The sequence below is a fragment of the Eimeria tenella genome, genomic scaffold (genome assembly GCF_000499545.2).
Source record: "Eimeria tenella Houghton genomic scaffold, Eth_scaff23, whole genome shotgun sequence".
Taxonomy (NCBI): domain Eukaryota; phylum Apicomplexa; class Conoidasida; order Eucoccidiorida; family Eimeriidae; genus Eimeria; species Eimeria tenella.
The window spans coordinates 355,090-367,023 of NW_013542157.1; the positions used below are offsets into that span (position 1 = coordinate 355,090).

Genomic DNA, 11,934 nt, shown 5'->3' on the forward strand with positions numbered 1-11,934 from the left:
GTGGCGGCAGCAGCGGCGGCAGAAGCGGCAGCAGCAGCCGCTGCAGCGGGGCAGCAGGAGCAGCGCGCTGCATGCGTTTTTCTGGGGCTGCATGCATGCAGATGCTGCTAAAATATGCTGTCTTTGACGTGCTGCACTTGCCCGCGGCCAGCCGCTGTCTGCGTTTTTCTATGAGTAAGCATTCCTGTCTGCTGCAGCAGCAGCAGCAGCAGCAATAGCAGCAGCAGCTGCTACTTTGTTGCAATTGCATGCACTTTAATTGGAGTGAAAAGACAAGTGAATGCCGCGGGCAGCCTGCGGCGCTCCCAGCTGTACATACACCCCAGCTCCCGCTGCTGCTGCTGCTGCTGCTGTTGCTGCGCTGCTGCAGCAAAGGAGCAGCAGGTGGAATGCGCCCACTGGAGCAGCAGACACGTCGACTACTGCCTCATTAACCGCCAAAGAAGCCCCCAGCAGCAGCAGCAGCAGCAGCAGCAGCAGCAGGAGGGCCAGCCAGTTGCCACTTGTCCCGGAAGCGAAATTGAAGGACTTGTTGCTGCTGCATGCAGCTCAAAATTAATAATTAAAATAAACGCGGGAGATCCCCAAGTTGTTGCTGTTGCTGATGCAGCAGAGGCTGCTGCTTGCCTCAACAGGACGCGTCAGCGAACCCTAAACCCTAAACCCTAAACCCTAGCGGGCGGATCTGCAGCACCGGCTGCTGCAGCTGCCTGCGCCGCGAAAATGAAAAATGCAGTTAAAATGAATTAATTCAAAATGGCATTGATGGCAATAAATAATAATAATAATGAATAATAGTAATAATAATAATAATAATAATAATAATAATAATAATAATAATAATAATGAAATGTTTTAATTTGCTGCTCGCAGCAAAAGTAGGAGACAAACTGAGGCTTATCGTCAAGGCCAAAAGAGCCCGCAGCAAAGCAATTCTAGTGGGCGTCTTGCCCCCATAGCAGCAGCAGCAGCTGCTGCTGCTGCAGCTGCAGCAGAAGCAGCAGCAGCGGCTGCTGCTGCTGCTGCTGCTGCTGCTGCTGCTGCTGCTTGATGCGCGTAAGCAACAGCTGGGAGGGAGGCAACTGCAGCGACAAGGCGCGATCTGCTGCCGCAGTAGCTGCTGCAACAGCAGCAGCTGCAGCAGCAACGCGGGAAAGAGCCTAGCTCGCCTGAGGGCCTAGGGTTTAGGGTTTAGGGTTTAGGGTTTAGGCCATTGGGGGCGCTTATGCCGGGGCGCACTTTGAGAGCCTCTTCTTCTATTAACAAATTTTCTGCCTGCGGATCAAAAAGCAAAATGCACTTAAATGCAACACAAATGTTTATTTATTATAATATTAAAATAATAAACTTAAATAAAATGTTTTTGCATTTATTTAACTCGCTTTTCTGCTGCGCGGCGTCTGCGCTGGGGTGTATAGACAGCTCGCCTGACGCTGACGCTTCGCCGGCTTCGCAATGAAAAGCCATCCGCCTCTTTCTGGCTGCAAAAAAAGAAATAAAAATAAAAATAAAAAATAAAAATAAATAAATAAATAAATAGATACATTTAATTGTAAAAAGTATTATATTTGGTGGTTGGTTTGGCTCGTTTTGCTGCAGCAGCAAGTGGCACTGAGTTGCTGCAAAGGGTTTTAAATGCAGAGAAGAAATAAAATAAAATAAAACAACAAATTGCATTAAATTAAATAAAATAATAAAACAATAAATTGCATTTAATTGTTTTAAATATTTATTTGTTTTTTAGTCGCGGACGAGGCGGCTGCGCAGCCGGGTGTACGTACACCCAGCAGCAGCGGGGTGTACGTACACCCCAGACCTCCTTTGAGTTTTCTTTTTGAAAAGCAAACAAATATATTTAAAATGCTTTCCATAAACAATAAATAAATATTTATGTAAAAGCTAAACAAATATGTTTATAATACTTTACATAAATGCATCTTTCCATTTATTCATTACACTCTTATGCCTCTTTTTAGTTTAAAAGAAGAAATTTATTAATTTATTTATCTCTAATTTGAGCAAATTAATTCTTTATCTTTCTTTTCTTTTTCTCAGACCCTATTTGTTCCTCTTTTTCTAAATTTTATTTTCTTTTTGTTTTCTCTTTATTTTCTTTTTATTTTCCTTTTTCGTTTTTTATCTCACCGGCTGCAGCAGCAACTCGGGGTTCTTCAGCAGCAGCTCGTTCGTCTCCAGCAGCTCCCCTGGCGCAGCAGCAGCAGCAGCAGCCTCAAATCTCCTTTTTCAAAGGGCGAAAAAATAAAAGAATTAAATTACATAGATATTTTGCTGCTGCTGCTGCTGCTGCTGCTTCTGCCGGTTCTGCTGCTGTTGCTTCTGCAGCTGCTGCTGTTGCTTCTGCTGGTGCTGCTACTACTGCTGCTGCTTATGCTGCTGCTGCTGCTGCTTATGCTGCTGCTGCTGCTTCTGCTGCAGCTTCTTCGCGCAGCAGCTGCTGCTGCGCTAAGTGGCAAATTCCTCTCCCCCGCCTCTGTGTTCTTTTAATTAATTCATCAAATCTAATTTATTTACTATTTCTATTTTGTTATTTTTATTTAATAAATTCTATTTTATTATTTTTATTTTATTTTAAATTACACTTTCTTAATGACCCACCTGCTACACACCCAAATATATCCGCTTGTACCTCCAGGGGGCCCCCCGGGGGGCCCCCATTGTGCGCAGCGCAGCAACTTTGCTGCTGCTGCTGCTGCTGCTGCTGCTTCTGTTGCTGCTGCTGCTGCTGCTGCTGCAGGGTGATGGTGCCTAAGCGCATGCGCGGGTGCAGCTGGAGGGCCCCTCTTTTTCTTTTTCCGGAAGCTGCGGAGTTGAGGACTTCAGTTTTGAAATTAATTTTAAAAATCTTTTTTTCTTTTTTTTCGGAATTTCTTTTTTCTTCCCTATCGTCTTTTTCTCCAAGAGATGAGGAGTCCAGCAAGGGGTTATTGGGGCTCTCCGCTGCTGCTGCTGCTGCTGCTGCTGCTGCTGCTGCTGCTGTTTTTCCTGCCGCTGCTTCTGCTTCTGCTGCTGCTGCTGCTGCTGCTGTTCCCGCTGCTGCTTCTGCTGCTGCTGCTGCTTCTGTCGGTCGCCCCGCCTCCGCTGCTGTTACTGCTGCTTGTCCTGCTTCTGCTGCTGCTGCTGCTGCTGCTGCTGCGTCTGGCGCTGCAGCAGCAGCTACATTTGAGTTTGCATCTTCATTTTGATTTAAAATATTTTTAATTTCTTTTTTGCTTTTTTCTTTTTCCGAAGAAGCTCGAGAGGCTGCCAGCAAGAAGTGGGACTGGGCTAAGGCAACAACCATGAGCCTGCAGAGAAGCAAATAAATATTTAGTTCAAATATTAAATAAATTAACTAAATAATATTATTTAAATCTAATTAATATATTATTTTAATTAAAAAAAAAATAATGATGGAATTGTTTAAAGTCAATTCGAACATAAATCATTAGTTCCAGAAGAAAGCGGAAAAAAACGGGACAGCTACTCGCGCTCCTGCTGCTGCTGCTGCTGCTGCTGCTGCTGCAGCTGTTGCTGCTGCTGCTGCTAAAAGGCCATTTATCTTTGTCTCTCAAGAGGCTCAAAGAAGAAATAACAGACAAAAGAAAATACTCAAGGGCAACGAAATAATAAATGAGAATAAATTCACTAATCAGTAAGTCTCGAGTTGCCCTTCTAAACCCTAAACCCTAACCCTAAACCCTAAACCCTTCTCACCCGTTCTGGTGTACGTACACCGCGAAGTCCGCGTTGCACTTGTTATTTGCATTTAATAAAAACTTTATTTTACAATATCTTTTTGTCACTGAGGGCAGCAGCAAACCCCAGCAGCAAAAGGGGGCCCCCCACAGCAGCTGCTGCTGCGCTGCAGACACAAACCCTATGCTTTGCAGCTCCTGCAGCAGCAGCCCCTTAAACTCATCAAAGGGGGGCCCCCCAGGGTGGGGGGCCCCCTCGGGCTGGGGGCCCCCGGGGGGCCCCCCAAGCTTGGGCGGCCCCCCGGGGTTGGGGGGCCCCTCCACTTGGCGGGGGCCCCCGGGCTGCTGCTGCTGCTGCTGCTGCAGGGGGCCCTCCCCAGCTCCGCTAGCTGCTGCTGGGGGCCCCTGGGAGGCCCCCAAGGGCTGGGGGGGCCCCCCTAAGTCGGAGGCCCCCCAAACCTCTTTTAGAGTTGCTGCTGCATCTTGGCCTTCTTGGAGGGCCTTTGGAGTTGCTGCTGATAAATCCAAAGAGAAGCTGACAAAAGAAACGAGACGGGCTGGCGCTGCTGCTGCTGCTGCTGCGGCAGTTGTTGCTGCTGCTGCTGCTTCTGGTGGGCTCGCTGCTGCTGCTGCTGCTGATTCCGGCGCTTCTAGCCCTGTTGCTGCTACTGCTGCTGCTGCTGCTGCTTCTTCAGCTGCTGCTGCAGCAACTGGAGCTTCAGCTTCCCCTGCTGCTGCAGCAACTGGAGCTTCAGCTTCTCCTGCTGCTGCAGCAGACGCGGTGGGGCCATCCCTCCCGTTGGGGTGTACGTACAGCGCAGAGGGGGGCCCCCTGGGGCCCCTCCTGTGGGGCCCCCTGGGCCCCCTTCTGGGGGGCCCCGGGGGGCCCCTGGGGGCCCCCCCGGGGGGCCCCTTAGTTGCTGCTGCCTCTTCTGCTGCTGCTTCGTGCAGCAGCAGAAACTCCAGGGCGGCTGTGAGGCCCCTGCTGCTGCTTGGGGTGTACAGACAGCTCATGGGGCTCCGCAGCAAACCAAAAATTGCCAAATCCGCTGATTTGCTTCGACAAAATATACTATTTGAATTAAAATGCATATTCAAATAATAACTTTCCTTTTAATTCACAAATTAAATAAAATAAATAACAAATTAGAAGCAAAACAACCAGCGGGGCCCCCAGGGGCCCCTGGGGGCCCCCAAGGGGCCCCCGGAGGCCCCCAGGGGCCCCCCCGTGACCCCCGGGGGCCTCGTGGGGGCCCCCAGGGGCCCCCGAAGGCCTTGAGGGTCTGGAAGTTGAAGAAAAATAAATTTTTTGGATTAAATGAATTAAATCAAATGGCATTTAATTAAGTTTTTGAATATTTGAACAAATGGAATAAAATAGTTTTGAAAGTTCGGACTCTGGGGCGTCGTTACAGTCGAAAAAGTGGAAAAAACTTCGAATTTTCTGCGAATTTAAATTCATTTTTGTTCATTTTTTAAGTCCATTTTTGTTTGCTTTTAAATGAACAAATAACATGCTTTCTTGTCGCTGTTTGGCGCCCTTTTGGGCCCCAAAAAGGGGCCCGGGGGGCCCCCTTTCGGGGGGGGCCCCCCGCGGGCTTCGCATGTACCCTCCGCCCCACAACAGGCGCATGCACAGACACCCGGACCCTGCAGCAGCAGCAGCAGTTCCTCCTCCCCACATTCCCCTGCCGCCGCCTGCTTCCCATCAGCAGCAGCAGCAGCAGCAGCAGCAGCAGCAGTGGCAGCAGTTTTCGTTTGCAGGCGTTCCAGCCTCTCCGGCTGCAGTGGCTGCTGCGGCTCCCACCCCCGGCTGGCCCCCGGGGGGCCCCCTTGGGGGGCCCCTGGGGGCCCTTCTGGGGGGACCCCTGGGGGGCCCCCTGGGGGGACCCCTGGGGAGCCCCGGGGGGCCCCCAAAGGGGCCCCAAGGGGGCCCCGCTTTGACTGATATTATTAAGGGCCATGTGGCGGCGCAGCGGTGGATGCAGCAAAGGATGTGGGGGGCCCTGACGCGGCGTCAGTGGCCGCTGTTTGAGCGTTTGTTTTCGAATTACTGGTGATTAAAATGTTCAAAAATGAATAAAATGCATCAAATTAATTGAATTAATCGATTTAATTTCATTAATTTGATTTATTTTATTCATTTTATTCAATTGATTTGCTTAATTCGCCTCTTTTCGCGTTTTTCCGCAACTGCAAATTCGCCGGCGCTGGGGTGTATGGGCAGGTGGTGTACGTACAGCTCAGCTTTCGGAGTTCCAGAATGAACATTTTGACTTTGAAAAGACATTTAATTTGAATTAAAAGTTTTAATTTGCATTTTAATTAATTAATTTGAGACTTTCAGTTCAATTAATTTGAATTTTTGCATGCAGGCGCTGCGGGCTGAACTATGACGAGGTCACGTACACCCTAAAGCTGCATGCGTACATTTTGAACCACCGGGCGAAGCCCGAAAAGGTGAAAAATGAATTCTAATTTAATTCAAAATATTTAATTAAAAATATAATTAATTTAAAATGTAATTAGTTTCAAAAATATAAATGTAATTAATTGTAAATAGAATGCTAATTGAGTAAAAAGAACGAAAGGGGAAGCTGATGAGGAGAAACTTGAATTAAATTGATATACATATAAACTAGAAGGGTGATGTTAGATGAATAAAATAAATAAAAATTAGTTAATTTAAACTAAATGCAGGGAAATAGAATTAAACAACAAAAAGAAATAAAGAAAAAACGAAGTAAGCAATTTGCAACAAATACACCCAAACAGCCAGCTGTATGTACACCTGAAACGGCGCGAGTCACCGAGTTGTTCTTTTTGTTTCTTTATTTTTATTTGGACTCCTCCAATCCCCATTTATTTGTTTCTTTTGCTTCATTTGTTCAGTTTTATTTGTTTTATTTAATTTGTCTATTTGCTGCAACCAGCCAATGAAGAAACGGGCGCGGAAGGAAAAACTGAGGGTTTAGGGTTTAGGGTTTAGAATTCTGGTGGCTGGAGCAGCGCCAGCGGGGCTGATCTGCTGCTGTGCAACGCGTGACTTTAGATGTTGAATGTTCATTTAATTGCCTTTTAATTACATTTTAATTCACAATTATATTTAAATTCTTTAATTCATTTTGTTTTGATAAATATCTTCAGGCTTTTCTGGTTTTGGAAGAAATGAAAGCAGCAAATATGCACCCGGCGATTGTGCGGCTGAACGAGGTGCTGTCTGTACACCGGAAACGGCGCTTGTTCTTGCATGCTCTCTTCTGTTTATTATTTCTTTTTGTTTGCTTTTATTTTCCATTTTGAACTCATTTGTTTTCAATTTATTTTATTATTTTTTCCTTTTCAAAGCCGCTTTCAACGAACTGAAGCTGCACTGGTGAACCAAAAATTCAAGTGAAGCTTGAGGTGTCTGTACACCGGAAAGCTGCATCTTGTTGCTTTCTGCCGCGCTATAAAAAGCTCCTAATGTGGACTTTAAATCTTTATTTATTTTTTATCTTTATATACTTATAAATTAATATAATTTAAGACTATAAATCTGTTTTATTTGCATCTTTCTGCATTTCTTCATTCGCAAATTCTCGAAAAGACAAATGCCTGATTACGGTGTACATACACCCCAGTCCACAAAGGCAAAACGAAATTGTTTTCTTTTTTTTTCGTTTTTTCACCATTAGAGTGTCCTGTAGCCCCATATATATATATTTTATTATATTATATTAATTAATTATATTATTTATAAATTAGTTTTATTATTTATTTTAGTTTTCTTTTTTTTGCCTTAGGGGATCGTCGTCTCCCAGATGGAGCTGCAGGACATTTTCTGCGCGCTGCCTTCGGCGGCTTACCAGAACCTCGCGAGGCTTTCTTTTCACAGTTCTGTGAAGTAAAACAAATTAAAATAATAAATAATTAAAATAAATTAATTTAAAATAAACGAATTCATTTTAATTTAGTTTAAAATCAATTTAAACGCTGATTTCCGGAAAAAAAGGAGAAAAAATGGTGCAAAGTGATCTTCTGTTGTGTTTAATTAAATATTTATTTTAATTATATTTTCCAAAGAAGTTTTATTCAATCCAATGTTAATTTATTTTAATTATTTCTTTCTTTCGCTCATTTTCTTTCACTGGCTCCCTGGCCGTGCAGGTTCAGGTGTACATACACCTGACACTTTCTTTGGCCTGTGTCTTCCGCCCCCAAAATTATTTATTTTTCTTTTTTTATTTATTGTTTTATTTTATTTTAGAGTCCAAAGACAGAGGCGCATTCGGCTGAGGGAGAAGCTGATGGCAATGCCTCAAGACGAACTCTTCGCACTCACCTACAAAGTGCTGCTGCTGCTGTTGCTGCTGCTGCTGTTGCTGCTGTTGCTGCTGTTGCTGCTAGTGTTGTTGTTGCTGCTGCTGCTGGCGTCCCTGTAGCTGTGTCGTAGTTTCTCTTGTGCTGTTGCTGCTGCAGCCATCCTAGTTGGCTGTGTTGCACCTAGCGACTTTGCGCTGCCGCTGCGAAAGCTACCGCTGCTGCTGCTGCTGCTGCTGCTGCCGAAGCTGCTGCTGCTGCTGCTGCTGCTGTGTGGCTGTCAGGACGTGCTGGCTCTCTTGGACTCCACGGAGCGCTCACTTTGCTTCCCAGAAGCATCTCTGAGTCTCATTGCTGCAGAAGAGCCGGCGGAGTTTGCTGCCATTCCAGGTGTACGTACACCTGAAAACCAGCCCCTTAATGCCCCCCTCTTGGCTGCACTGACGGAAGCTTTAGGCCTTCAAGAAGAACTTTCTGAGGGCAGCGCAGCAACGAGCCACGAGCTGCAGCAGCTGCAGCAGCTGCAGCAGCAGCACGAGCTGCAGCAGCAGCAGCAGCTGCCGCTCGCAGAGCTGTCCAGACACTTGAGCGACCTCGACGAAGCAGATGAGGGGCCCACTGATGGCGCAGAGTTGGAGTGTATGTACACCTCAGACGAGGCGATGGGAACCCTCCCAGGGCCCCCACCAGCTGCTGCTGCTGCAGCGGCAGCAGCAGCAGCAACAACAGCAGCTGCTGCTCCTCCGTTGCTGTCCGATCTGCAGCCTCTGAAGCCCCGCAACAGCCGCAGCCGCGGCAACTGCTGAGCTACTGCTGCATGCATTTTGTAGAAGATTTAATTTTTTAATTTAATTTTTTAATGAAATAAAACAAATTTATAAATGGCTGTTCCCGTGGCCTTCTAGGTAATGCATTTATAAATATATTATTTAAAGTCTATAGTATTTGGAAACTGCTTTTGTAACAATTGCATTAAATTAAAATGCAATTTGATGTCACATACGAGCACCTAGCTCCCCACTGAACAGCTGCAGCAGTTAACGAGTCAGCAGCAGCAGCAGCAACAGCAACAGCAGCAGCAGCAGCAGCAAAGGGACGGCAGAGCCTCTATACAGCAGCAGAGAGAAGGGAAGGGGGCTCTGGCGAGGCAAGTAAGGAGCTGCTGTGGGGGCTAAAAGGGCTCAAAGAGAAGCTCGGATAAATAAATAAAATAAAAAAGATTAAAGTTTGATTAAAAAGAAAAAAGAAAGGAAATAATTCAAGAAAAGAAGAAGTTGCTGCGGCGCCAGCGAGCGCCAGCGGTCGGGTGGGCTGTGTCTGCGCGGCAAGCCGTTCTTTTTTAGAATAAAGTGTCGATAAATTTATGAAATGGAGTTTTTAATTGAAATAAAAATGAATTTGAAGATAGTTTGCGTCGAAACTGAACGGGGAGCGTTGCAATTTCAGGTGTATGTGGACCTGCCGCTGACCGCATGCGCCGCCGCGCAAGATCGCGCGAGTTTGGGATTCTTTTGCAGATCAAAAGAATAAATATTATTAAAATAAAGTTATATTCGATGAAGTTGAACAGAATATTTCTTTTTTTCTGCATTTGCGTCGCATCTTAGCAGCGGATCGCCGCCGCGAACTCGCGCGACACCCGGCGCGGTCTGGACTTGCAAAAAGTTGAATTTATGGATTTTCTCCGATTTAAAAGTTCTTTTGGACCATTTTTTCTTTTCTTTTTTGTTTTAGAGGAGGATCTGGAGTTTGTTTCGCAGTTGGGGCCCCGCGCTCCGCTCAGTTCATGCCCCAACTTGAACGGAAGGGAATCTCGCTGAGTTCGGGCTCCTGGGCCCCGCAAAGGAGCTGCTGCTGCTGCTGCTGCTGGTTGCTGCCCGCCGCGCAGGCGTTGGTGCTGCTGCAGCAGCTGCTGCGGTAGCTGCGGGTCGCTGCTGCTGCGGCTGCTGCTGCTGCGGCGAGGCGCTGCAGCAGCAGCAGCGGCTGCTGCGGGGCCCGCGATGTTCCACTTCCTGCTTCTGGTGTCTAGACAGGGCAAGGTCCGCCTCTGTCGCTGGTTCGGAGACTGCGAAGCAGAAAAAGAAATTTCTTCTTTTTTGCATTTTGCTGCTCGCAGCGCAAAAGCTCGAAATGAACTCATCCGAGACGCAGCAGCAAAAGTGCTGCAGCGCAACGCCAGGCAGTGCAACGTCATCGAGTGGCGAGAAGACACCAAACTCGTCTTCAAACGGTACGCTGCTGCTGCTGCTGCTGCAGTGCTGCTGCTGCTGCAGTGCTGCTGCTGCAGTGCTGCTGCTGCAGTGCTGCTGCTTTGCTTTTACTTGCTGCTGTTGGTTGTGCACTTGTCGACTGGATGTTTTGTTGTTTCTGTATATTACCACTATATATATGTACTTAATATTTAATTTTTAATTTTTAACATTTAATTTTTAATATTTGGTCTTTAATATTTAGTTTTAGTATTTAGTTTTTAATATTTAGTTTTTAGGATTTAGTTGAAATAAAAACGAATTTAGAATCTCTAGGCTGCAACTTGCCTGCCCCTTTTGCTTCTATTCATATTCACCGAAGACAGCGGGCTCCACACCTCCCCCATTATTATTTAATTAATTAGAATGATTAAAAATGATTATTTTCGTTGTTTATTTGGTGGTTTATTTGTTTGTTTTGGCTTTTGCAGATACGCCAGTCTGTTTTTCATCGCCTGCGTGGACGCGAACGAAAACGCCCTTTTAGTTTTGGAAGTTGTGCATCATTATGTCGAAGTTTTGGACAAATATTTCGGAAATGTTTGTGAATTAGATTTAATATTCAACTTCCACAAAGTGAGCGCTTCAAAACGCGCGTTCAGAGCTGCCTGTACACCCCAAGGAGCTGCCTGTACACCCCAGGCAGCTGCCTGTACACCCCAGCTGCCTGTACACCTGAGACTTTGCGCGTCTTTTTATTTGAAACAAATGAGCAGAAATGATTTTATTTTTTGTTTTGCTGCGTTTAATGCTTGTGACTGGCTTAGTGCAGCTTTTTTCTTCTGCTGCATGCAGCATTTTATTTTCCCGCATGCAGCACTGATACTTTGCTGCATGCAGCATTAAGTTTGTTAGCATGCATCATTGATGTTAAACTGCATACAACACCAATATTCATTTGTATGCATCCTCAAGGTTGTTTGCATGCATCTTTAATTTTGTTTGCATGCACCATTAATGCATGCATCATTCACTGCATGCACCCTTAAACTCATTTGCATGCATGCATGCGTGTTCAAATTCCTTTGCATGCATGCACGCCCGCACGTTGAAATTCAATTCCATGCACGGACGCATGCATGTTTAAGTTAGTGTGCATTCATGCGTGCATGCATGGATGCATGCACGTGTAAACTCAGTTGCATGCACGCATGCACGCATGCACGCATGCATGCATGCATGCATGCACTTGCGAGTTGACTTGCATGCAGGCGTACTACTTGCTGGACGAAGTGATCTGCGGGGGCGAACTGCAGGAGTCGAGCAAAAAAGCCATTTTGAGAATTGTCGGCGCCCAAGACGCCCTCACTGAAGAGACAGCCGCGAAGCCCTCCAAGCTCCACTGAGCTGTACAGACACCCCAAAGTGCGAGTGTACAGACACCCCACACACTCAGCTGCACAGACACCTCAGGCAGTGGGGTGTACAGACACCCCAGGGATTGGGGTGTACAGACACCTCAGGGACTGGGGTGTACAGACGCCCCAGGGATTGGGGTGGACAGACACCCCAGAGAGTGGGGTGTACAGACACCTCAGGGCAATGGGGTGTAGAGGTATAGCAGCTGCAGTGGGGTGTACATACACCGCAGTACAGTGGGGTGTACCCGAAGGCACTGGGGTGTACAGGCACCGCAGTGCAGTGGGGTGTACAGACACCGCAGGTGCAGTGGGGTGTACAGACACCGC

At 46.6% G+C, this 11,934-nt stretch overlaps 3 protein-coding genes across 3 annotated transcripts; 2 read left to right on the forward strand and 1 right to left on the reverse strand.

Annotated features, from left to right (window-relative positions):
- Nucleotides 1-1,373: 1,373 nt before the first annotated feature.
- On the reverse strand, nucleotides 1,374-4,709 carry ETH_00017190 (uncharacterized protein; the record flags this gene model as incomplete). Its single annotated transcript, XM_013374840.1, has 4 exons — nucleotides 1,374-1,481; nucleotides 2,146-2,204; nucleotides 2,617-3,305; nucleotides 3,877-4,709. The coding sequence occupies 4 exons, from the start codon at nucleotides 4,707-4,709 to the stop codon at nucleotides 1,374-1,376; spliced, it is 1,689 nt and encodes a 562-aa protein (XP_013230294.1).
- Nucleotides 4,710-5,209: 500 nt separating this feature from the next.
- On the forward strand, nucleotides 5,210-8,803 carry ETH_00017195 (uncharacterized protein; the record flags this gene model as incomplete). The annotated part of the gene is made up of 6 exons (XM_013374841.1): nucleotides 5,210-5,751; nucleotides 6,071-6,155; nucleotides 6,843-6,917; nucleotides 7,481-7,581; nucleotides 7,945-8,026; nucleotides 8,282-8,803. 6 exons carry the CDS (start codon nucleotides 5,210-5,212, stop codon nucleotides 8,801-8,803), a joined length of 1,407 nt encoding a protein of 468 aa, XP_013230295.1.
- A 1,194-nt stretch (nucleotides 8,804-9,997) lies between these two features.
- On the forward strand, nucleotides 9,998-11,592 carry ETH_00017200 (clathrin-associated adaptor complex small chan, putative; the record flags this gene model as incomplete). The annotated part of the gene is made up of 3 exons (XM_013374842.1): nucleotides 9,998-10,227; nucleotides 10,678-10,822; nucleotides 11,458-11,592. 3 exons carry the CDS (start codon nucleotides 9,998-10,000, stop codon nucleotides 11,590-11,592), a joined length of 510 nt encoding a protein of 169 aa, XP_013230296.1.
- Nucleotides 11,593-11,934: the final 342 nt, after the last annotated feature.